Here is a 22,645-nt window from a genome sequence, read left to right as displayed (position 1 = left end):
TCCCCCGGACTGACAGACGGAGCACCTGCAATAACAGGCCTCCAAACGAACCAGGGTCGGGGTTAGTACAGTAGGTGCACTCCAAGGTCGTTCTCTTACTGGAGAACTTATCCGCGTGAGCTCCCACCATCGGCGTCGGCGGGCCGGCTCTTTACCAGGTGTCTCTTTTGTCCGAAACCCCCTCTCTTCCCATCATCCTTAGCACATTGGGAATGTCAACCGCTGAACTAGTAAGCCCAAAGAAGTCGACCGGTTCATCTCAAGGAAAGCCTCGTTCTCCGTCGTTCAAAAACAAGAACTGCTTCTCGGCTAGGTTGGCGGCCGCAAAAGCCTTGTCTTTGCAGCAAATGACGAAGGACGCGGCTCGGGTGCAGATTCGGAAATTCTTCAAGCAGGACGTGCCATTACTGTTTTGCGATGCAGTGGGCCTGGAGAATGGGGAGAGTGCCTACGATACCAACGCAGTTGCTGAGTTGCTCCTTCAGTATGGAATTCGCAAACAGTGCTCTTCAGGTTCAGCAACACTGGAGAGCGCAAGACTGAAGCGACGCGTTGCGAAGGTAGATTTGCCCGAAGAGCTGTACGGATGGGTCCACTATAGGCGACCGCTTGAGAAGGAAGAGTCGGAGGAAAGGGAAAGCAGCGGAAAGTCCAAGAAGCGACGGAAATCGAGTTCGTCTATGAAATTCAAGAAGAAGCTTTCCTTGGACCCCGGACGGAAGCGTCGAAAGACGTACCCTGTTGAAGAAGTGGTTTCGCCTTCGCCGCCTCCAGTGCCTCCGAAACCACCAGGGAAGTACGCACGCGAGGCCGAAGAGCGATGGACGAAACTTGCTGAGGTGCAGGAACTTTACGCGAAAAAAGCCTATCTTGCTGCTGGTTTCTACTCCAGCGCGTTCAAGAGGGGCGTTATCGCTGGAGTTGATGTAGAAAACGAGTCTCCTTCTCGGAATTCCGGGCGACACCGCAAGGTCTCTAAGCAAGCAAAACCCCCAGCGGCAAAAGGCAGCACATCACACCGTTCAGCATTCCCTCTACCTATGTACCACGGACTAAAGATGATGGATGAAGGAGACGACTTTGAACTTCCTTACGACATTCACAAATTCATCGAAGCCTCAGGCGGCGTCGAGGAGTGCCTCAACAAACATCGCGCTTCCCTACCTACACCTCCACCCGCAAAGCTCCCATCCCCGTTTGTCCGGATACCCCGGAATATCTTTGTCGAACGCAAACCCTACAAGCCAAAGGAATGGGAGATCCCCATCTGCCGTTGTGATGTTCCGGCCGACGGAGGGCCGGCCTGTACCGACAACTGCCTCAACTGGTGCACGATGATCGAATGCCACCCCAAATACTGTCCAGCGGGAGACAACTGCATGAACCAGCAATTCCGCAACCAAGATACCTCGGCTTTACCCTCTTATCTCGACCTGTTTTGGACCAACGGCCGTGGATACGGTCTCAAGGTGAAAACGAAAATCCCGCGGAACCAGATGGTCATTGAGTATCGAGGCGAGATCATCTCCGACGAGACGTGCATCGAACGGATGCAGACGATATATAAGGGATATGAGAACCATTATTTCCTGAATTACGGCAAAGGAGAGGTTATCGACGCTTGCCGGAAGGGCACGGAGGCTCGTTTTGTCAATCATAGCTGCGAGCCGAACTGTCGTATTGAGAAATGGTTCGTGCGAGTCCCCCCTTTCGTTGGCTGCATAGCTACTTTGGCTTCTTCAACACGTCTGACACGACCTTGTAGGGAGGTGGATGGCGAATGCCGTGTTGGCATATTCTCGAACCGCGAGATCGAGGAAGGGCAGGAGTTGACTTACGATTATCGATTTGAGTCTTATGGCCCTATGCAAAAATGTCTATGCGGGGCGAGCAAGTGTAGAGGTAATCCGGCTGCAGTTACTGATAGCATTGATGCGATACATGCTCGAGTGCTAATGATGTGGGGTTTCATTGCAGGATTCATTGGGGTCAACAAGAAGGAAGCGAAGGATGCTGCGAAGAAAGGTTGGTGTACAGGTTATGATTGTGGCAGCCTGCCGCCGGAGTCGTTTCTTGAGGGAATTCCGGAACATTCTTTTCATATACATGTCCCATTTGTTCATAGCTGCAGAGGAGGCGAATCAAACGGGCACCCCAGACAAAGGGAAGAGCGGGAAGAAAAAACCCAAAGCCAAACGACTTCCGCTTCCGAGGATGGAGTCGGTCTCTTCAGCCGAAGGATCCGTAATGTGCGAGGACATCACCGACCCAGCATCAACAATTCTTACACCGAGGACTTCCCAGAAGAAAAAGCTCCCCGTAAAGAAACCCAACGCCGAACGCGATTTCTGGCTCCGCAAACACCGCCGCGAGCACCTGATCACCGCCTACCGCAATGTTATGATCAAGCATTACGCCCAGTACGCGCACCTCCGCATCTTCTCCCTACGCGCATTCCGGGTCTCGCTCAAATGGCATGTCAAGAAGAATCTCTCGAGCTGGAAGGAGATTGTTGCCGCGGCGAGAGGTGCCAGTGCGGTTGCGGAGGGGAAGACGCGGTCGGGACGCATTGTGGAGGTGGATGAGGATGGGGAAGGGAGCTCGATGCGGTCGTCACCCGCGGTTACTGCGGCGTCGTCGCCGAGTAGGTTCGGGGAACAGAGGATGAGCAGGAAGCAGATTGTGGCGCGTCGGACGCGGTCGTTGGATGAGATAATCCGGGATCTGAGGATTGTGGCAGGTGTGGAGGACGATACTGTCATTCCGCCGGCGGAGGATGTGAAGCTTGGGGCTGAGGTTGAGGAGACGGGCAGATCGTTACGGAGAACTGCAGATCGACAGTCGCGGTCGCGCTCTGGCAAGTTGGCGGCGCCAGCGAAGGGGCTTCAGTCTCCAGCAGCTTGCTCGCGTTCTTCGCTGATTAACAGTGGCAGCATGTCTGTAGAGCCTATCCTCCCGGCTGCCATCGAAGACGCATCCTCCGACATATGGAACGTCGTCCCCGCCGTCGCAAGCGTCGTGAAACGGACGTTCCGATCGCTCCGCTCATCTAGGGCTGCGTTCGCGGTTGCTGGCCTTCCGCGCGCGGATGCGGACAGCACGCTGCCGTCGCCTGCGGCGAAGGATGATTCGGATAGTGGTGTGACTGTTGATACGGAGATTGTTGAGGAGGTGGCGATGGAGGTGGATGATGTGGAGGGCGGTACTGCCAACAATGAGGGCGCTTTTTCAACCATTGGAGAGATGGTGGAAGATATGGTCGGGGATGTAAGCGTCACATCGACTCCCGGGAGTGCCCAAAGGGGCAGAGAAAATGCCGAAGTATCCACTTCACAGGCAACATCTGAAGATACCGTGAACCAACAATCCGTCACATCGACCCCGGCCACCAGTCCCAAGCGAGGCGGTAAAAAGCGGACAAGAGCGGAAATTGCACGTGCGGCTTCCCCGATTCGGACGCGCGGCTCTACGCGACGTAGTCTGGGTGTGGAGGAGCATGGTGCCAGCTCACGGAAAGCGCAGGATGATGACAGCTCGGGTGCTAAGCGAAGACGGACGGAGAGTGGTGTTTCGGTTCAGGAGATGGCGGTAGATAGACAGATCTCGTTGACAAGCTCGACAAATGGGGTTCCTGAAAATCTTCCTGCGGAAATCGTTGCCGCATCGCCTGCTCCAAAGCAACGAAAAGCTGGGCTCAACGGTCTGCACGAGGGGAGTCATGGCAAATTGGATGTGAAGAGGAGACGCACGCGGGCTGGTGCTGCCGCGGAAGCCGCCGCGGTAGAAGCAGAAGCTGGTGTCGCAGCAGCTGTGGAACCTGCCACCGCGGTGGCAGTGGAACTTGAAGCCGCGTCCCAGGCGGATGATGTGAGCATGGGCATATATGGAGACACAGCAAGCGATGGCAAACCGGCCTTCGAGCAGGTTTCAGTGGCGGAGGAAACCAGCGAGGAGATTGTTGTGGAAAAGAACGGGGCGCGGACAAGAAGGAGCGCGAGAAACAGCGTCAGTATGGCTGTCTCTGAGACGGAAGAAGTCGGGGTTGTCATTACTCTTGCACAAGTTTCTGAGTTACCGGATAACTCGGAAGTTACTGCAGGAGCACCCGCCCCATCAGACGTGCCTGAGCCTGCCGCGAATGGCACGACGGTACCTGAACTGGACAAAGCGGACGAAACAACACCATTGGAGCAGCTCACCGCAATGGTCGACACCGTGCTCACCCCGGCTGCCGCGACGCGTGAGAAGGAGACGAATGAAGCACCCTCATTGGACGCACTCCTTGCAAAGATTGACGCCGCGTTGGTCGAAAAGCACGCTGTGACGGAAGCGACTCTTGGAGAAACAGGGGATGCGGATGAGAAAGAGAATGGGGCGCCCACGGTGCGGTCGGTCCCTGCCATGCCTGCGATGCCGGGACAGGAAACGGTAGGGAGACGCACTAGTGGACGGGTTTCGTCGAGGAGGACGCGTGATTGATTGTGGAAGGATGGGAATATGGTGGGCTTGGGAGGAAAGGAGATGGGACGCCACGAGCGACTCTCCGTTTCTGCCTCTCTCTTTGGCCCTGATGCGTTCTTCTGATGGCGTATCTGATGTTTCTTTTGGGGGGCGTGTATTTAAGGGAGTCTAGCGGCGATTGGTGTACCAATGGGGGCGGGTGAGGACAGGGACTGGACGTGATGTGATGTGATATGTAGAGGCGGGGTGGGGCCGGGGGGGGGGGGGGGGTGGGGATATGGGGTATCTGTGTCTATTTGTATATGTACTGTATCTTCTGGAGTCGTTGATGAATACTTCATGGTTGCATAGCCTGGAATCCGTGCTCACGTCGCATCGCCTTGCTGCAAACGCCGGAACGAGGGGAACGCGTCCAACGACTTCTCACGACCTGAGGTCACAACCAGGTCACAACCGTTGAGCAGAAGCCCCGTAATCTTGAACATCAACAGTGGAGGCGAGAGTAGCTCGACCTGCACCTGCACGACAGAACCAACTCCGGAGCTCTAGAGCACTGCGTCACTTCAAGTGCAGAAGTCCCCTACCAAAATGGACGGCCAGGCGAATGCAACGCTGTTGCCCGACACGGCATCGCAAGCTTCCTTCTATGACCTAGCGCAAATCTTGAGAAGCATCTCCACGAAGAAGGGAACCGAGGCAAAGAGGCAGAAGATACGGCAGTACATCAACGAGTGGCGGCGGACAGGCGGCGACTTTTACCCAGCTCTAAGACTTATATTACCACACCTCGACAAAGAACGCAAAGGCTACCAAATGAAAGAGAAAGTGCTCGCAAAGACCTACGTTGACGTCCTAGGCCTCTCCATCAAATCCAACGACGCGCAGAGTTTGCTCAATTGGAAAAATCCGGGAAAGAGTGGGAAGATGACAGCGGGCGATTTCATCGGGGCTCTGTATAACCTCCTCAGAGCGCGGTCGAATGTGCGAGATAAGAGCAGTGTGACTATTGCGGATGTGAATGAACAGCTGGACTTGTTGACTGTAGCTATGGATCAAAGGGAACGACAGGAGGTGATACGATACTTTTTCAAGAACTGCACGCCGTTGGAACAGATGTGGATCGCGAGGGTTATCCTGAAAGACATGAAGCTGGGAATATCGGAGAACACGATCTTGAAAGAGTGGCACCCGGATGCGCTGGACCTATACAACATCTGCAACGAGTTGTCGAGGGTAACGTCTGAGTTGAGGGATCCCCGGGTACGGCAAGGACAGCAGGAAATCACCCTCTTCACACCCTTCACACCCATGCTCTGTCACAGCGTGCAGCGACTGGGCGAGGTGCCCAAACTGATGACCAATGAGCCGTTCTACATCGAGACCAAGCTGGATGGAGAGCGGATTCTGATGCATATGCAGCGGTTGCCTGCTGGGTCGAAGTTCAAGTGGTGGTCTAGACAGGCGAAGGATTATACCTCCTCGTATGGCGCGAACAAGGATGAGGGGTCCTTGGTGCCGTCTATTCACGATTTGATTGATCCTAAGGTTCAGAGCATGATTCTGGACGGGGAGATGCTGGCGTATGATCGAGAGACGGAGGTGTATGTGCCGTTTGGGTCGTTGAAAAGTGCTATCAAAGATGTTCTGGTGCTAGGTGTTAACGACGCCAAGCTTCGCATCTGTTACAACGTCTTTGACGTCCTCTACTACAACGGCAAAAGCCTCGCCACCACGCCCCTCCGCGAACGCCGCGCTCTTCTCCCAACGCTGTTCCGCGCCAAACCCACATATATGGAAATCAACCCTTTCACAGTGGGCGAAACAGTGCAGGATATCTTCCATGCCCTAGACGAGCGCATGGAACGCAACGAGGAAGGGCTGATCATCAAGAACCCCTCCGCGAGCTACCTGGTCGCCAAACGGATCAGCACCGACTGGGTGAAGGTGAAAGCCGACTACCTCGCCGGCTACGGGAACGACATCGACCTGCTGGTCGTGGGCGGGTTGTTCGGGCAAGGCCGCCGCGGAGGCAGGATTTCGCAGTTCATGTGTGCCGTATGGGAGGACGCACGACCCGACGGCGTCACCGCCCCTGCCGCCAGCAGCAGCCTCGCTTTCACGACAACAGGAGGCACCACCCCATCCCGCCGGTGCGTCAGCTTCTGCAAATTCGGCACAGGCTACAAGGACGACCAAATCGACCTCATCTCCCGCCGCAACGTCGACGGCCTATGGCAGAAATACGACCCGCGCAAACCGCCCGCGTGGTTCGTGCATCCCCGGAACAGTAAAGAGAAACCGGACTATATCATCACCTCGCCCGAGCAGGCTATCGTAGTGCAGATCAAAGCGTTCGAGATTGTCAAATCCGACACGTATGGCGCCGGGTGGACGTTACGGTTTCCCCGGTTTGCGGCGATGAGGGAGGATAAGACGCCGGATGAGGCGGCGACTTTCTCGATGATTTTGCAGAGGGTGCAGGGGGGTGGGATGCAGAAGCGGAGACGGCTGGAGGGGATTGAGGGGGAATTTGACGCGGAGGGCGAGGAAGGGGATGGGCCTGCGAATAAGAAACAGCGGCGAGGACGGGCGGCACTATCCTCCGCTATTAAGGTGGCGGCACAGCATATGGGCATTGACGTGTCGCGCATAACGAAGAGTGATGATTTGTTCACAGGGATGCAGTTCTGTGTGTTACCCGGGGCGGGGACGGAGGGGGAAGCGGAGGAATCGAGTAAAGACGGGCCGAAGAATCTGTGTGTCAATAAAGCGGCTATCGAGACGCTGATTGCGCAACATGGAGGGGATGTGGTACAGAACCCGACTGCTCAAACCAAGATGGTTATCGCAGACCAACACAGTAAGTGTCGCTCGTCCCCTAAGTCTGCCAAGCACTAACGATTGATGTGTGCATGTTCGATTTCACACAGCCCTCAAGGTGTCCAACCTCAAAAAAGCCGCCCAATACGACATCGTCAAATCCCGCTACATCGCCGCTTGCCTCTCCGCCCGCGAAATCATCACTCTCTGCCCCCGCTTCATGATCCACGCCACCCCTAAAACCCTCCACATGTTCAGAGAAAACGCCGACCAGTGGGGCGACAGCTACTTCGAGGACCTTAAAGTCTCGACCCTGAAGGAGCTGTTTAGCCATATGGAGGTGCCAGCGTGGGAGTCAGATCCAACTAAAAAGAAACGGGGGACGATGCGGAAACAACGAAAATTGGAGCCTGTAAATCGACCGTTTTTTGACAAGGATAGCGGCGAATCGACGGGGAGATCAGACGACGATGAAGCCGTAGACGATAACCGACCACCCTCCCCCGTATCCCGCCTCACCACGATCCAGGAAATCGAGGAACGGTACTTCACCGACGCACCGCATGAGGGAGGCCTGTTCAGACCGTGTCGGGTGTACCTTGACCGATACACCGACATTCGCGTCGTGGGGGCCCTCCTTGCCACTTCACCAGACACATCACCAACGCAAAGGGTAGACTGGTCCCTCCCCGACGGCACGCATGCCCACATTGTAGAATCCGAGGACGATAACCCGCAGGAGGACCGTGTGCTGGATTCGAGGCTGGACGTGCTGGCGCTTAAGATCAGGGCAAGAGGCGGGGTTATTTGTGGGGCTTTGGGGGAACATACCACGCATGTTGTTGTTGATGCCGAGGAGGTGAGGGAGGGGTTGATGGCGGCGGGGCAGGGTCGGGGGGAGGGGGAGGGAGGGGAGGATGCGTTCCTTGATGCTGTCGCTGGGATTCAACGGCGGAATGAAGCGGGGCAAAGTAAACAGCAGATACAGCAAAATTTGACGACCTCCGCGACAAAGGTGCTGCATGATCGGATCCGCACGATCAATGTCGTGTTGGGGAAGATGAAGGGGAGGTTTCATAGGCGTGTGCATGTGGTTGCAGATGAGTGGGTGGATGATGCGGTGGATTTGGGGAGACGGCCGGATGAGAGGGGGTATGTGCCTGTGTTTCCTGATAGGGGCGGGTGAGGAAGGAAAACATTTGGGGTAGATCTCGTGTGTATGTAGTCGTCATTCGTCACAGCGGCGGTAGATACCCCAGGAAGATCCTTTTCAGCTACATACATATGCTCAAATCTATTTCCTACAGTGTTATAATAGCACATTCTGGCAGTCACAATACGGTTGCGTAGATGCAATGAATTGGTGCATATATACAAATCGCAGTGTTGAAATCTAGCGGGTATTGTTCCATTGCGTGACTGCAAAGAAAGAAGAATGACGTATCAGCACGTCGATCAAGAAAATATACTTCCAGTCACGATGTCACTTACTGGCGCCGAGTATAGATGTGGTAGCTCCGATAAGACCAATGTATCCACTCTCAATGTTGAGGAGCCCAAGACCCGTCGCCGGGATGCAGATATCGAGTGCGTCCTGGAACGTCGCCAGGTTCTGCTTGACCTTGTCACTGTTTTCCACACAAGATATCAGACCATCATCGCGGTCCCAATCCAAGCAATAAACACAAAACCCACCGCCTCAAAGTCTCCAAAGTCTGCGTAGCCACCTCATCCGGCACGCCCTTGTTCTTGGCAGCCCGCACAATCTTCTCCTCATGCGCGTAACGCAGCTCCATCACGCGCGATTTGTGCAGGTTGCCCAGGATGGAGGCTGTCAGGGCTATCAGCCAGCACTTCATACCGCGGCGGGAGATTTCGGTGATGTTGGTGAATTTGACGACTCCGGCGCCGTGTGCCTATGAAACCCGCGAAGAATGAGTCGCGGTTAGATGGATGAATGAAAGGCCTGTTGATTGAAACGATGCCCTAGGTTGGACGGTTGGAAGGTTGGGGTGAAGCGAGGCGAAGCGAGGCGAAGCGAAGCGAAGCGAGGTTGGTTGGTTGGACGGATGGACCGTTGAACGATACCTTTCTCGCTCCGCTCGCGACGAGGAGGTTGGGCGCGATATCATAAAAACGAACGTTCGTTATCGCTCACAGCGGAAGACAGGGGCTCGCTTCGCTCGCCTAAAGAGAGAATTGTTCGCTATCGCTCACAGTTATTGCGCCTGCGGCGCGGAACTCGCTTCGCTCGTACTTCGCTAACGCTCGATATTACAGTGGACTCGCTCCGCTCGCGAGAGCTATCGCTCGCACACAACTCACCCACTGGCACGTATCATGGGCCAACCAAAGGGACAAGAACGTGTTCTTGACAATCGTGGTCAAACGCGTAACATCGTCCTTCAAGCCAGCAGCCTTCTGGATAGTCCTCAAGAACTCGACCTGTCGCCCGACGCGCATGAGCTTCCTCGTCTGTCCCAGAGCTCCCATGAGGTTGGTCAAACGGGCGAGGAGATCCTTGTCGTAGCCATTCCTCTGGCCGTGCCACACGAGGAAGCGGGAGAAGTACTGCACGAATCTGAAGGTCTCGCCGTTAGTCATTCGCCCCGTTATCCTGCTCTAGCTCTATATGGGTCGTTCGGTTGGTTCGCCCTACCTGTGGATTCTGTCGCGACCTATATGGAGAAGGTGGTTAGCATCATCGCCCTCTCGACTGAGATGCAATGCACGCATACTCTTACCGGTTGCGGTGGACAGGTATTTGACCAAGTGGTCGTGGGTCTGGGTAGATATGATGGCGGTCATTTTCGCTGTGCCTGCGAGTGTTTCTGTGGGGAATGCAAACTGGAAGTCGTCGAAGTTGAGCAAGGGGCCCGGCGGATGTTGCCGGGAGGGAGCGGGAACACCGTCATGAATCAGCGCGTGCGAAGTGGCGCAGCGCCCGCTCTCGTTAAGTATCAACCAGCATGTTCGTAACGGGTTCTAACAGAGCCGCGTGTCGCGTTCGCCCTTTCCGTCCCCCTTTTGTCTGCTTTGAAAGGCTCCAAGAAGCCCCTAGAGAAGCCCCCCGTACAAAGCTCCAGCATACATAAGTTCAAGGGTGGTTCAGCAAGGGCAACATGGGGAATCAAGAAGCGGTTCAAGCCTATCTGAACCAGATAGCAAGCGCCGCAGAGGTCGAAGACGGCACCACGTTGGCAGCACTTTTGAAAATCGGCGATGACCACGCCCGACAACTCAACGGCGCTTTGCAAGCAGCACATGTGAGTGAAATTCTTTATTCTCGCGTCCATCAACTTTCAACTAACGACGGAATGTTGTTATCTGCCGTGATCACAAAGGGCTCGGTGGTCGAAAACGCCGTCCGACGCAGGTTAAACGAGCAGTGGGCCGAGGTGGTGTGGGGTCACTTACGAGTCCTGAGAGCGTTGGAGGGCTCGGGGCGGTCTGCTTCTGCCTCTTCTCCTAAGCGGAGCACCAGCGTTGAAGACGAAGCTGGCATTGTGCGCGCTGCTGAGCTGCAAAACACGGTCGCCCAGTGAGTGTTGTTGTTGTTTTGAGCTCCCACGGGAGAAAGCTTTGGGTGGCTGACTTTCGCAGGGCTTTTCACCAGGTGTTTACCAATCAGACACGGTGGTGTCTTCCTGTGCTCTACGCTGTTGATGGGGATTTGCGAGCGTTGAGCATTGAGGTGCGCACAGGGTCGGAAGTGAGGACGATTGTGCGAGCGGAGGATTCCTGAATCTTTCTGGATTACGCATATAGGCGGATACGTACCTTCAACGTACGGGACAGAAAGCGGGGCGGCTGGAAGATGCGGCGAGATCGATGAATAAGGCCTTCTCGTATTGCGTGACCGATCGGTATGTTTCCCCACAACGGATTCCGTAAAGATCGCAAAAACGGGATCGGAAACGGGCCCGTTGCTCACTCTGGTGGAATGCATGCTACAGCTTCTCCCCAGCCGACAAATCGAGAAAATGGGGAACATATCACATCGTCAACCTCCTGTTCCGCATATACTTCAGGGTACGTCACTTACAGTCCCACCTTCTCCCCCACCACATCCCGACTAATGCACGATATCGTAGTTGCAACAAACGAACCTATGTCCAACGATCCTTAGGTCAATATCAGCAGGTGATCTACCAGGCCTCGAAAGATTCCCGATCGCGGATCAGTTGAGCTTTAAATACCATGTTGGCGTGCTGGCTTTCTACAACGAGAATTACAAGAAGGTACGGATCGACCGAGTCTCATATCATATTCACAGGAGGGTATGTTGATGCTTATCTTTCTTTGCAGGCGGACGAGGACCTCTCCTTCGCATTATGGCACTGCCACGCCCAGCTCAAAAAGAAAGGCGCATCATCCCGCCTGGTCAAAAACAGACTGTAAGCCCTGCCAACTATCGCAACCCTTCCCATACATACTCACCACCCTTACCCCACCAGCCTAATCCTAAATTACCTCGTCCCCGCCCGCTTCATCCTCGGCATCCTCCCCCATCCCACCCTGCTCACCAAATACCCCGCCCTAAACTACCTCTACGGCAATTTCGTAACGGCGATAAAACGCGGCGACATCAAACTGTTTGATCAGAGTTTGTATGATCTGCAGAGGGATTTGATTGATCGAGGGACGTATTTGACGGTGGAGAGGGCGAGGGCTTTGGCTGTGCGGAAGTTGTTTAAGAAAGTGTGAGTACCGGATGATAGGGGGGAGGTTAGGGGTCGGGGAATAACCGGTGAACTTTTGGTTTTTGGCAGATGGATCTTGAATGGATCCAGCTCCCGGATCCAAATGACCCAGTTCCAAAAAGCGCTGCATTTGGCCGGCGCAGAGGCCACGCTCGACGATGTGGGATGTATGCTTGCAAACATGATCGATAAGGTAAGTTCAACCAAAATGAGATTACGGCCACCTCTGCGGGCACTGTATAAACGGTTTTGTTTGTTTGAAGGGATATCTGAAGGGATATGTATCGTATGAGAAGCAGATGGTGGTTACGGCGAAGGAGGATCCGTTTCCTAGTATACAGCGTCTTGCTATCTCTTAGGAGATTTAGTCGTTGGATCCCCAGGCGTATTCTGTAGTCTATGAAGGTTAATAGTGATTGGTGCTCAGCACGACGTAGTTCTAGGCCTGAGGATATCGGCATGACAGTTGGACAATAACGGCCGCACACAATCTAAGACTGCGCCAGAGTCTGCTTAACTGTGCACCTTGCATCAATTGGCGGAACTGCCCTCAATCACTGCAATCAAATGATGGGTATCTGCCGAGGCATCCCGCCCAAACGGCCTCCTCGGCGGATATGCTCCAGCGAGACCACATGCAGCCATAAGTCTAACGTCTCTTTCAAAAGATACGATATGCTATATATATCATTGATCAAAAAATGAAGATGGAAATGTGGTGTACGCGAAATAAATACGACTAGAGCGAGTTGCATAAGGTCTATCTCAGAAAAGGCTAGATACCTTCAGACAGGGGCTCACATCTCCATATCAGCCACAGCCTCATCCGCCTTCGCACCCGCCGCATCCACAAACAGCCTCGTATTCCATTTCGGGAACACGCGCTTGTACAGATACATGCACACGGTATCCTGCCCCTTCAACGGGGCGTCAAAGATACACTTCATGTACCCGTGTGTTCCGAGGGTTTCGCGGATATGCCCAACGCGGCCCATCTTGGTGACGAGCTGGACGGGTTTGAAGTAGTTGATGTCTTCCGGGGACCAAAACATGTAGCGGATGACGGCGCCGCGTTTGTGCACTTTGAAGGGGTGGCCGGTAAGGATGATGCGTTTGGAGACGATGCGGCAGGGGTCGAGGTCGAGGATGGAGCCCTGAGCGAGCATTGGCGGGCAGTGTTCTACAATGCACGGAGTTAATGACTGGTGTACTAGACGATGCAATGAAGACATTGTGGAGTGCATCAAACTTGCTTACCCGCATCCCATCGATTTCCACCCTCCTGTGGCCTCCACATGAGAACAGGCGCAGGGCCAAACTGGATGGGCGCATACACCGTCGCCACGGACGTGCGGCCATGCTGCAAGAACCGCTCAAACTTATGCACGTTGTTGTTCCCACCACGGGTGTCGGTGGAGTAGATGGGTTGAACCATATACCGACGGAACCCTGATTGGATGATGACGGGGTCTTTTGACTTGACTGCGTCTTGGTCTTGGTCGTTGCGGGAGACGACAAAGTTGACCACGGAGAACTTTTGTTCGTGGGGGAGCAGCGTGAAGAGTGTGAAGGGGCGGGTGAGGTCCCGTTCTGTGAAGTGATGACAAAGTCAGCCGAAGGAACACCTGACTGCTGGTTTGTTCGGCTGTTACTTACGAGTCACGGCCCGAGGAACAGCCTGGATATGGAGCACCACATTTGTTCCTGGAGCAATACCCTCTTCGTCGATACTGTCAAACACACGTCTCCGCGTGCGCTTGAAGTTTTTGATTTGGAAAATCCGGGCATAGTCTACAGGCAAGTTCTCATATGGGTCCCATGGCGACGTCCTGAAACTCTTCAGCCCACGATACCGCTGGAACCGAATTCGAGCCGCAGGATCTTTTGGCGTGTCGATTTCGTCAGGGAACTCCTTCTCTTCTCGCTCCTGCTTCTGTTTATCGACGTATGCATCGTATTGCATCTTCTCTTCGTCCTCGTCGTACTCGTCATCGAAATCAGATGATTTCTTGTCATCTTCCTGAAGATCTTCGTACTCTTCTTCCTCCTCGACCTCGACATCTGCCCCAGCATTGTGCCCGAGGCCCATGCTGGCCCAATCAACGGTGGTTCCGGATACTCCCGACGCATCGGTCATTGTGACGTCCATGCTCCTGTGAGTTTCTGCATCTTCGTCGTCTTCCTCCTCGTCCTCGTCATCCATGATCCAAGCCGCCTGGTATGCAGACGTACCCTTGGGTACTCTCCGTGGCTTTCTCGCCGGCGCTTCACTTTCGACGATTCCTCCCATTTGCTCGACCCGGGCTGTGGAGGCGCTAAGATGAGCAAGCATTCCAGACCTCAGAGGCTAGTAAAAGATAGCTACCATCAGCTTCACGCAGCTCCTCCTCGGTAGGCCACGTCTGTTCGGCATCCAATGGATTTGGGGAGTTCTCAACGACCAGCGACTCCTGCGCAAAGGACGGAATGTTAGCTGTCGGTTTCCTCCGCCGTATTCGCCGGCCGTAGCGCACCTGTTGAGCGGGGTCCGGCTGGTCCAATATTGTAACGTCGAGCGCCATGTCGCTTGACTGAGCAGCGCTTTGAGCCGACGTGATCACTTTGATTTGGTAGTCACCGTGATTCGGGATGTGGACCAGCCTATTCGCCGAAAGATTATTACCGCGGACATATCCAGTGACTATCAGGGTTCCGGACTCCTCATCTCCTTCAATCGGGACAAACTCCACAGTATCCGGTACGATATAGGCGTGACGATCCCTCCACGCAATGGGTTTTGGTCGTTGCTGGGTGATGAATCGTAGGGTGGCTAGTCCTTCCGTCTCTGTGGCCGTGTTGAAGAGTTTCGAGTCTTCCGGGAAATGATCCTCCATATACAAGTTCAGCGACTTCTTGATGTCTATTTGCTGCTTCTCAGGGCATTTGTCCAAGTGCTGTGGGAGAAACGAAGGTCAATCACTGCGATCTATAAGTTCCCATTCATCAATTCAGAGTCCTCCCTCACCTGGACAACGCTGAGGATAGACGGGACGCCCTGAGCTTTGATAGCACTCAAGCATTGCTCCCCAAATGTATCCACTTCGACTTGAGCCGATACCACAAACACAACAAAATCGGCGATCTTCACACCGTCCAAGATATCCAACAAGTTCCTGTTTAGCGCTAGGAACTGTATCTTTTGCTTGTAGCGCTCAACATTCAGGGTAATTGGGCCAACAGTAGAGGGCATCGTTTCCCCTAGTGAGCTGTACAGGTCAGCGACGACTTGGCGAGGGTCGACGTCCGGGCATAGTGGAACTACAGCTACAATCTTTGGTGCGCCCCTCGCTCCAGAGAACAATCGGTTGAAGTTGACCAGGTCGTTGCGTTTCTTTTGCTGAATGAGTTTCGCCTGGTTCCTTCGGTCCGCCTTATGCGAAACAGCATTGTGTTTGTGCTTTACCGACTGAGTCACATCGACCTTTCCTACAGTGTGCACCCAGTTAGCAAACGGAGTCGTGAGGTGATGCCCATTACAAACACAACCAACCCTTCGTTTTGGCCTTGACTTGTCCTTTCGTCGAGTGCCGGGACTTGAAGCCCTTGTTTTGTTGCTTCAAACCGGACCGGTGGTGGTGGGAAGTTTTGTCTCCTCCCATGACTGGACTATAGCGGGGTAAGACCGTGCAAATATACAGGCTCAGTAACCTGCGGCCGAGAAAGTGCCAGCCACGAATGACGGTTTCAGATCCCACTGCCAGTCCTTCTCAATGTGAGAGTCCAAAAGTGCAAAACGCTGACCGAAAAAGCGACGACTGGGAATGCGATTTGGGAATCCTCTTACGCGGTTCTATTGCTGTCACGTGCACTGCAGCCCCATTTCAATTCAGCTGTGACGGCGAACAACCTCAACGGCGACGAGCAAACGTGCGCTATGATACCTTCAACAACGAAGTCCTAGGCGAATAGTAACAACCAGCATCATGTCTCTGCGCCAGTGCACTCGTACACTCGTCCGCTCCTCGCCGCTTGCACGGTCGTTTCCTTCAGTAAAGCAACAGCGCTCCTATTCCCGCACAACGCCATGCCACGCCGTGTCGAGCGAGAAGATGGAGTCGCTGTCGGGCGATAAGACCGCCGACAAGGACGCTGAACTCATTATCCCCAACCCGAAAGGTGGAAATATCATCTTCGAGGCTGATGCTGCTTCTGGTGAGTACTTGTTATTCGACAAAGGGCTTGCAGGATCAGTTTGGGATGGCTTTTGGAATTCTTTGCGCAAGCACTTGAGCGTTGCGAAACTAGGAAGACGATGCTTCAATGAGCGGCAGGTCGGCGCGTGGAACAGGAAACGTGGCTGGACAGATTGCATATAGACGTCTGCTTAACCCTCCGTTTCAACATCCATAGGTGTGCCCGACTACGTCACCCGCCGCCCCATCCGAATTTACCAACGGTCCCGCTCCGCCACACAGCAAGGCAGCAGCAAAGCCGAAAAGTGGGTGATCTCCTTCGACGTACAGGAGCGTTGGGAGAACCCTTTGATGGGTTGGGCGTCTTCCCACGACCCTGTACAAGGTGTGACGATGGAGTTCCCCGATAGGGAGCAGGCTATCAGGTTTGCGCTTCGCCAAGGGTGGGAATACACGGTCGATGAGCCAGCAAAGGCGAAATTCAGGATTAAGACTTATGCGGATAACTTCAAGGTGGGTGGGAGGTGTATGCGACATGGCGGATTCTGGGCCCGTCTGCTGACGACATTTGATCTGTGCTTCTAGTATGTTCCTGGAAAACTCCGCTTTATCAAAACGAAGTAGAAAGAAGCGCGACGCATCGATTTGTGAACCGTCGCTGATAATCACGAAACCCAAAGCCGAGTCTGATGTGGTTGTGGCTTGAAAAAGGGGGGCGGGTGCTAGCGGAAGGCCACAACCGAGGGTTTCCGATGTGGGTCACCTCGGACCCTGCTGATAGTCAGGAGTCCGGGGCAGCGCTCCATCAGAGAGGCCGAAAATACCCAGGTTGCATCTATCACTGCGATGATTGACTTTTTCTGCCTATGAGGGTATTTTGTCAATAGATAAAACATTTCGCACATTGAAGGAATGTTTCCGGAAATCACGCTGGTTGCAGGTTACGTCCATGCTCGTTGGTACGCCGATGCAGCGATCGGCTTCTAGTTCTCAAACACTACCGTCGATGTATGAATATATGGAGTGGCTCTATATGCAGCAACTCTACAATACAACCCCCTCCCCTATAACTTCCCCCACAGCTGCCCTCAACTCCTCCACCCCATCTACACTCCCCAGTAAACCGACGATAAGCTCATACGCCCTCACTCTACTCTGCTGATCAGCGCTCGCCGAAACCGCAGCTGCGTTTGCGCCAGCCAACCCCGCCAAAATCCTCGCCCATGCGCACACGACGGCCGTTTCCATCCGCGTTCGGTTCGCCCGTCGTGGGATCGAAGTCAGTGGTGATTGGGTTGAGACGCCGTGAAACAGTCGGACGAGTGCAGCGTCTCGCGTCGCTTTCAGGAGCGCTTTCCGTCGTTGGGCGTGTGGGGCCTGGAACCCCTCCACATCATGCACGCCCGCAGTGTCCACATCAAGATCAGCATCGTACCCATCCCGCTCCAATTCGGCATCGTCCTCGTCATCATCGTTATCCACGTCGTCGTCCGCATCTGCATCATTGTCGATCTCGCCGTTCAGCACGAAATGCTTGTGTCGGCCGCCGCCCGTGCTGGTGTTCCCCGCGCGTTTGAATTCTTTCAGGGACCGTTGTTCGGCTATTAGGCTGCTTGCCATGCCGAGAATGGTGGGGAGGTGGGGTTGGAGAGTGGCGAGGTATTGTTGGTGGCTTACACTGGGAGATTGCGGCGATTGTGGCGAGGGTAGAAGAATAGTGCAGAGAGATGTGAGAGCTATTGCCGTGAGTTGGCGGTCGGCTGCCTGCCCCATGTTGTCCCACTATCAGATCAGACGGAACCAGTGAGTCATGTGCAAGCGCACAAATGCTATAACGTCCGCGCGGGCACATACCTTTTCACACCAAGCCGTCAAGGTCCTCCCATCCACCAAACAGCCCAACGTCCACGCCGGGTCCTCCACAACAAGCCTCGCGACAATCTTCAGATACCCCACGACCACCACAGCCAGCTCCGTATCAGACAACACGGTCGTGATAATCCGATTCACGAGCCCTGTTTCCAGCATCATGCTTTTGAGTGCGTCAGAGTAGTGTGGGTCCGCAGAGGTCGCTTGAATGATACTGTCCAGGCAGCGGAGAGTGGCTTGTGAAGCCTCTGGTTTAAGATTACCCAGTGTTTCTGAGATCTGCGTCAAGATCCCTCGCGCGTGTGCATCCAGGACGCGAATGTCCAATATCACAAAGCATTCGACGATAGCGAGCGCTTTCTTCAACGACTCGGATCCGTAATCGAGAACACGGACGATGAACCCCATCAGCGAAAACAGCTCCGTGGTGCACCGCTTGGCGTTGCGCAGGACCGCCAGCGTGAGATCCAGTCCATCTTCAAGGAGGTACACATGCGCAGGATTCTGCACATCGATGCTATACGTAAGAACGCGGATAATGAACGGGTGCAACTGCTCCGAATCAGCCCGTAGCGCAACAACCAATTTGGAGAGAATGTGCAGAATATGCGCTCGGAACAACTCCTGCCCGTCAGCTGCGTCCCACAGCATCGGCACGATCCCCATGATTGTATCCACATGTGGTGCGATCACGCCTTCCAGCCGCTCAACCACAGTAGCGAGACAGCTGACCACTCCGCCCAAGCAGTCCACTCCGTCTACATCGCCGAGGACGGCGGTCAACGAGTCGAGGACAGGCTGGACGTATCCGAGGAACGGTTGGAGCTCGAAGCCAAAGTCATCCACCACCGCTTTTAGTGTTGATACGGCGGTCAGACGAACCGCCATGTCGTTGTTGCCTGACATCAATTGAATAAGAAGCCGGTACACCGGGACATAGAGCGTCGGGCTGGGCTGTACAGGGAGCCATTGAGCGATCAACCACGCGATTCGTCGTTGCAACGGTGTCAAACGCGGATCTGTTGTCGTGGCTTCGGCCAGTAACTTCGTTTGGAACCAAGATTCGAAGTTGATGAAATCAAACATGTCGTGCGCTGTAAGTCCGACGGCACAGTATACTGCGTCTTTAAGTAGTATGGCGTTGAAATCGTCCGGGTTGGTGATATCCCCAGAGGCCATCTGAAGCATGCTCATCACAACCGGTTGCAACGTATCTCTGTTCGTTGACATCAAGTCCATGAAGACCTTTTCGCTGCAACCCTGAAAAGAGAGGCGACCCCCGAGTAAGCACGCATCCCGATAGACCTCGGCATCTCTACAATGTGTAACATACCCGCAGATTGTATTCCCACCGATCCGCCTCCTGCTCTATAAACCACTCTTCCGCATTGTCCTCCCAGGACGTCCGATCGTCCTCCGTCAACACCATATACCGCCCCACAAGCACCTCGCATGCGCGTTTCACGAATTCAGGCGTGAGGAGACGATCGTACACGACCCTTCTGATCGACGGCGTGCTCGCTCGTGCAGTAATGTTTGTTGGCACCGTGGTGAGGAGATCACGGTCGGCCGGGATGTTCAGCGCCGGGTTTTTGATGAGGTTCTTCAACAGCCGTAAGGAGTGGATAAGCACTTTTTCTAATATGACATCGTCATTGGGTACGGCGCTCTCTTCGGCTATGCTCCAGTAGAACCGGACGACCTCGAGACTTGATGGGATCCGCACGAAATTGGCGACATCGTGGTTTTGCATGTCTAGGTAGACTTTGCCGGTTTGCAGCAGGATGGTGTTTAGGGAGCGTTTGAGGCCGGTCGGGTGTAGTGGTACAGATGTTCCTAAATGGCCAGAGGGTGGAAAATGATAAGCGACTGGATACCACACTAACGGTATCAAATGCAGAGACCAACTCACGCAGAGGCATAAACTTCCGCAAATACTCAACGAGCATTGACACAACGCTCACCACTTCAGGCGACTTGTGGCACTCCCGGAACCCATACACAACCACCCTTCGCAACGTTTTCAGCGCCAAAGCGGCCAGCCGCAAACACGATTCCGCTTCCGCATCCTGAGGCCGACCGGAATGCAGCTGCAGCAGGTGCTCTTCTCCCGGACGAGGGACCAGCTCCCCTAGCAGCTGTAATGCTCGGTCCGCTCGATCTGTATAGATCGTAGCCGTGTATCTCAGAAGCTCTGGCGCGAGTTGCTGATACAGTTTCCTACTGGTCGGTAACATCTTCGAACACAGCGCCTTCACAACCATATACAGCGCATGCAAAGCGCGGTGCTGCACGCGGCGACGCACAGGCTCCGACTCAACCTCATGCGCATTATCCACAAATGCGGTTTGTATCGTCTGCAACAGCGTGTGGAGGAGGTCCGGCCACTCCTGCGGATAGTCGCAGCGTGCGATTTTCGAGACAACGAGGCTGTTGTAACCGGCAATTTTGTCGTTTTCTTCGTTGAGCAGGACCGCTAGAGCCGTTTGACGTATTTTGACCTTCTCCGCTGGCTGCACCGCCCCTACTTTCACCGTCTTCCGCCAGTACTTGTCGATCCCATTCTTCAAGGTGATCACCGCCAGAAGCCGTAATTTAAGATCGATAGTAACGTCAGCTGCTACGTCCTGCAGTGTTGAGTGGAACCCTGGCTCTGTTTCCCACTGCTTCAGCTGTGTATCGGACGGCCCGCGGACGTTAGGGTCGGGTGAAGTAGCTCCGGCCAGTGCAGCGCATATTTGTTGGTAGGCAGATGCCATGTTTTGCTAACGGGATGTTCAAGAAAGGCCTTGTCGGAGCAGACTTGAAAAGAAAGTGGCACGGACGTTGCAGCTGCAACCAAAGGTCTATCTATAACGAGCGAAAAACCTACTGTATGAATTCGTCCAAAGGCTTGCACATGAGAACCCAGGGCAAAGCCGACGGACGCGGTTGTCCCCTTTGTCCCCTCCATCTCATTGCGATCTTTTGGAGTACGCGCAGGACGGCGAAGATGGGACGACGATGACTTGCACAACAGAATATATATAATACGAAGCAGATATGCAAATAGATCTCCCTCAATCTCGATAGAAAAGAGCACATACATCAACACAAAAACAGACGTTGAAGAAACGCGGATAACGGCAGAGATGGAAACATCAATAGGGCCAGCAGCAATAGATCAGGCAGAACAGGCAGAACCAAAAACCCCAAAAAGGACACTTCGTTACGAACGATGACAAAGAACTGGAAGGTACATGCTCAAGAAGTACAGGAGCGAACGCGGGGGGGTATACAGTTGAATGGCGACAGATCGTCTCAGGTACAGCTCGATGCCACGTCACAAGGGGAGTCGAAAAGTGAAGAAGGGGAACCCGATTAACTCCGTCAACAGAGTGGCCAAAACAGCAGATCTCAAATCGACAAAAACGCCTCGGCTGCTGGGACCTTCGGCAACGGAGCCGTCTGCTGCACGGGCTCTTTCTGCGTCTGCTGTGGCTGCCCAAACGCCGCTCCCAGGTTGGTCGACGATGTGCCGAACGAGGATGTGGATGATCCGAAGGAGGTCTGTGATTGCATCCCACCTAGGAATCCCGGCGGGCGTTGTTGGACATTGAGGTTTGGTTGGGAGAGGTCGTGCATGACGCGCCCGGGGAAGGAGCCGACATAGCGCAGGTGGCCCATGATTGCCTGTGTAGGGTATAGAGAGGTCAGATTCTTTCCAATGATGCCAAACATCGCACGCCCCTACTTTTCAAGACTTACATCAATGGATGACCTGCGACGGGTGGGGTTGAAGTCGGATGGAATCTGTCCTCCAGTTGCAGAGTCGGGAGTGCCAGCGGTGTTGGTTGGCACGTTGGGGATCGAACGTCCAAGAGGGATCATGGTTAGATGTGATTTATTGGAAGGGGTCGAGTCGTGTCAATTTTAGGCCGGTGTGTGTCGCCAGATATTTGACGGTCAGAGATCTTCCGACGTTGTCGAACGCCGAGAAGTTTGAGCAGTTGCGTAGGTTTCGGCGGTTGAGTTCTCTGCTGCGGTGCGAGATATGTATATGTATATACGTTGTGCTCCGGAAACACTGTGCTGTGCGCTGTTCCACTCGTTCAAGAATGAAGAATCGATACGCGCCAGGCCTCACATCTTGTATTTGGCCTTTTATACTCGCAAATGTGGAGAGCAGGGCTTTTCGGGCAAGGGGGTTTGCAATGGGGCTTTCCTTGCTGAGTGGCTGTGTAAAGGTACCGTGACCGGGGAGCGTGTGACGGAGGGGGGCTAATACTTGTTCCTTATTTTCCTTATTTCAAGGTTCTGGCGTGCGTTACTGGATTTAGGACTCAGGAAGGGGGCGGTAGAACAATCTGAAATTTTAGGTTGAGCGTTTCAAATCCCTTTAGGTTCAGGGGTGTAATAAATGGAAGATTGGGTGAGATCAAACAATGCTAGGGTTTTGCTGAGCGTCGTCAGGGAGGAATAATATTAGGCCGTATTGACGGCGGGCACTGGGAGAGGTAATAATATTTCGACACCGCGGTGATCTGTCCTTCCGGCTTGCAGTTCGTTACTCAAACAATACAACACGCGGCCTAAATCATTAAAAGATCCGGATACATGTTGGTTCATCTATCCTCCATC

General features: G+C 54.1%; 7 protein-coding genes across 7 annotated transcripts; 4 read left to right on the top strand and 3 right to left on the bottom strand.

The window, feature by feature from the left end:
* The first annotated feature begins 91 nt into the window (after positions 1 to 91).
* On the top strand, positions 92 to 2,735 carry EV422DRAFT_64276 (uncharacterized protein). The gene is made up of 5 exons (XM_053074271.1): positions 92 to 1,690; positions 1,766 to 1,902; positions 1,978 to 2,025; positions 2,126 to 2,460; positions 2,535 to 2,735. The coding sequence occupies exons 1-5, from the start codon at positions 213 to 215 to the stop codon at positions 2,583 to 2,585; spliced, it is 2,049 nt and encodes a 682-aa protein (XP_052925501.1). The 5' UTR covers positions 92 to 212; the 3' UTR covers positions 2,586 to 2,735.
* A 2,080-nt stretch (positions 2,736 to 4,815) lies between these two features.
* On the top strand, positions 4,816 to 8,592 carry EV422DRAFT_64179 (ATP dependent DNA ligase domain-containing protein). Its single transcript, XM_053074269.1, has 4 exons — positions 4,816 to 7,321; positions 7,392 to 8,140; positions 8,198 to 8,385; positions 8,458 to 8,592. Exons 1-4 carry the CDS (start codon positions 5,050 to 5,052, stop codon positions 8,465 to 8,467), a joined length of 3,219 nt encoding a protein of 1,072 aa, XP_052925500.1. The 5' UTR covers positions 4,816 to 5,049; the 3' UTR covers positions 8,468 to 8,592.
* A 788-nt stretch (positions 8,593 to 9,380) lies between these two features.
* On the bottom strand, positions 9,381 to 10,299 carry EV422DRAFT_64194 (peroxisomal biogenesis factor 11). Its single transcript, XM_053074270.1, has 3 exons — positions 10,026 to 10,299; positions 9,941 to 9,959; positions 9,381 to 9,862 (listed from the first exon to the last, which is right to left on the bottom strand). The coding sequence occupies exons 1-3, from the start codon at positions 10,087 to 10,089 to the stop codon at positions 9,556 to 9,558; spliced, it is 390 nt and encodes a 129-aa protein (XP_052925499.1). The 5' UTR covers positions 10,090 to 10,299; the 3' UTR covers positions 9,381 to 9,555.
* A 104-nt stretch (positions 10,300 to 10,403) lies between these two features.
* Positions 10,404 to 12,343, top strand: EV422DRAFT_567701 (uncharacterized protein; the record flags this gene model as incomplete). The annotated part of the gene is made up of 10 exons (XM_053072571.1): positions 10,404 to 10,547; positions 10,626 to 10,822; positions 10,885 to 10,975; positions 11,050 to 11,147; positions 11,238 to 11,313; positions 11,376 to 11,522; positions 11,590 to 11,678; positions 11,739 to 11,984; positions 12,054 to 12,177; positions 12,248 to 12,343. 10 exons carry the CDS (start codon positions 10,404 to 10,406, stop codon positions 12,341 to 12,343), a joined length of 1,308 nt encoding a protein of 435 aa, XP_052925498.1.
* Positions 12,344 to 12,691: 348 nt separating this feature from the next.
* EV422DRAFT_64049 (uncharacterized protein) lies at positions 12,692 to 15,784 on the bottom strand. Its single transcript, XM_053074268.1, has 7 exons — positions 15,514 to 15,784; positions 14,989 to 15,449; positions 14,498 to 14,917; positions 14,350 to 14,434; positions 13,641 to 14,288; positions 13,242 to 13,574; positions 12,692 to 13,164 (listed from the first exon to the last, which is right to left on the bottom strand). The coding sequence occupies exons 1-7, from the start codon at positions 15,620 to 15,622 to the stop codon at positions 12,782 to 12,784; spliced, it is 2,439 nt and encodes an 812-aa protein (XP_052925497.1). The 5' UTR covers positions 15,623 to 15,784; the 3' UTR covers positions 12,692 to 12,781.
* A 288-nt stretch (positions 15,785 to 16,072) lies between these two features.
* Positions 16,073 to 16,780, top strand: EV422DRAFT_567699 (ETC complex I subunit conserved region-domain-containing protein; the record flags this gene model as incomplete). Its single annotated transcript, XM_053072569.1, has 3 exons — positions 16,073 to 16,175; positions 16,374 to 16,669; positions 16,742 to 16,780. The coding sequence occupies 3 exons, from the start codon at positions 16,073 to 16,075 to the stop codon at positions 16,778 to 16,780; spliced, it is 438 nt and encodes a 145-aa protein (XP_052925496.1).
* Positions 16,781 to 16,946: 166 nt separating this feature from the next.
* Positions 16,947 to 20,995, bottom strand: EV422DRAFT_64046 (armadillo-type protein). Its single transcript, XM_053074267.1, has 4 exons — positions 19,938 to 20,995; positions 19,359 to 19,861; positions 18,011 to 19,285; positions 16,947 to 17,938 (listed from the first exon to the last, which is right to left on the bottom strand). The coding sequence occupies exons 1-4, from the start codon at positions 20,782 to 20,784 to the stop codon at positions 17,201 to 17,203; spliced, it is 3,363 nt and encodes a 1,120-aa protein (XP_052925495.1). The 5' UTR covers positions 20,785 to 20,995; the 3' UTR covers positions 16,947 to 17,200.
* Between the last annotated feature and the right edge of the window lie 1,650 nt (positions 20,996 to 22,645).

This window comes from Fimicolochytrium jonesii (assembly GCF_025526975.1).
Source record: "Fimicolochytrium jonesii strain JEL569 chromosome Unknown EV422scaffold_12, whole genome shotgun sequence".
In the NCBI taxonomy this organism is placed as follows: domain Eukaryota; kingdom Fungi; phylum Chytridiomycota; class Chytridiomycetes; order Spizellomycetales; family Powellomycetaceae; genus Fimicolochytrium; species Fimicolochytrium jonesii.
The sequence above is the reverse complement of the archived record's forward strand: the minus strand, read 5'-3'. Positions and strand labels throughout refer to the sequence as shown.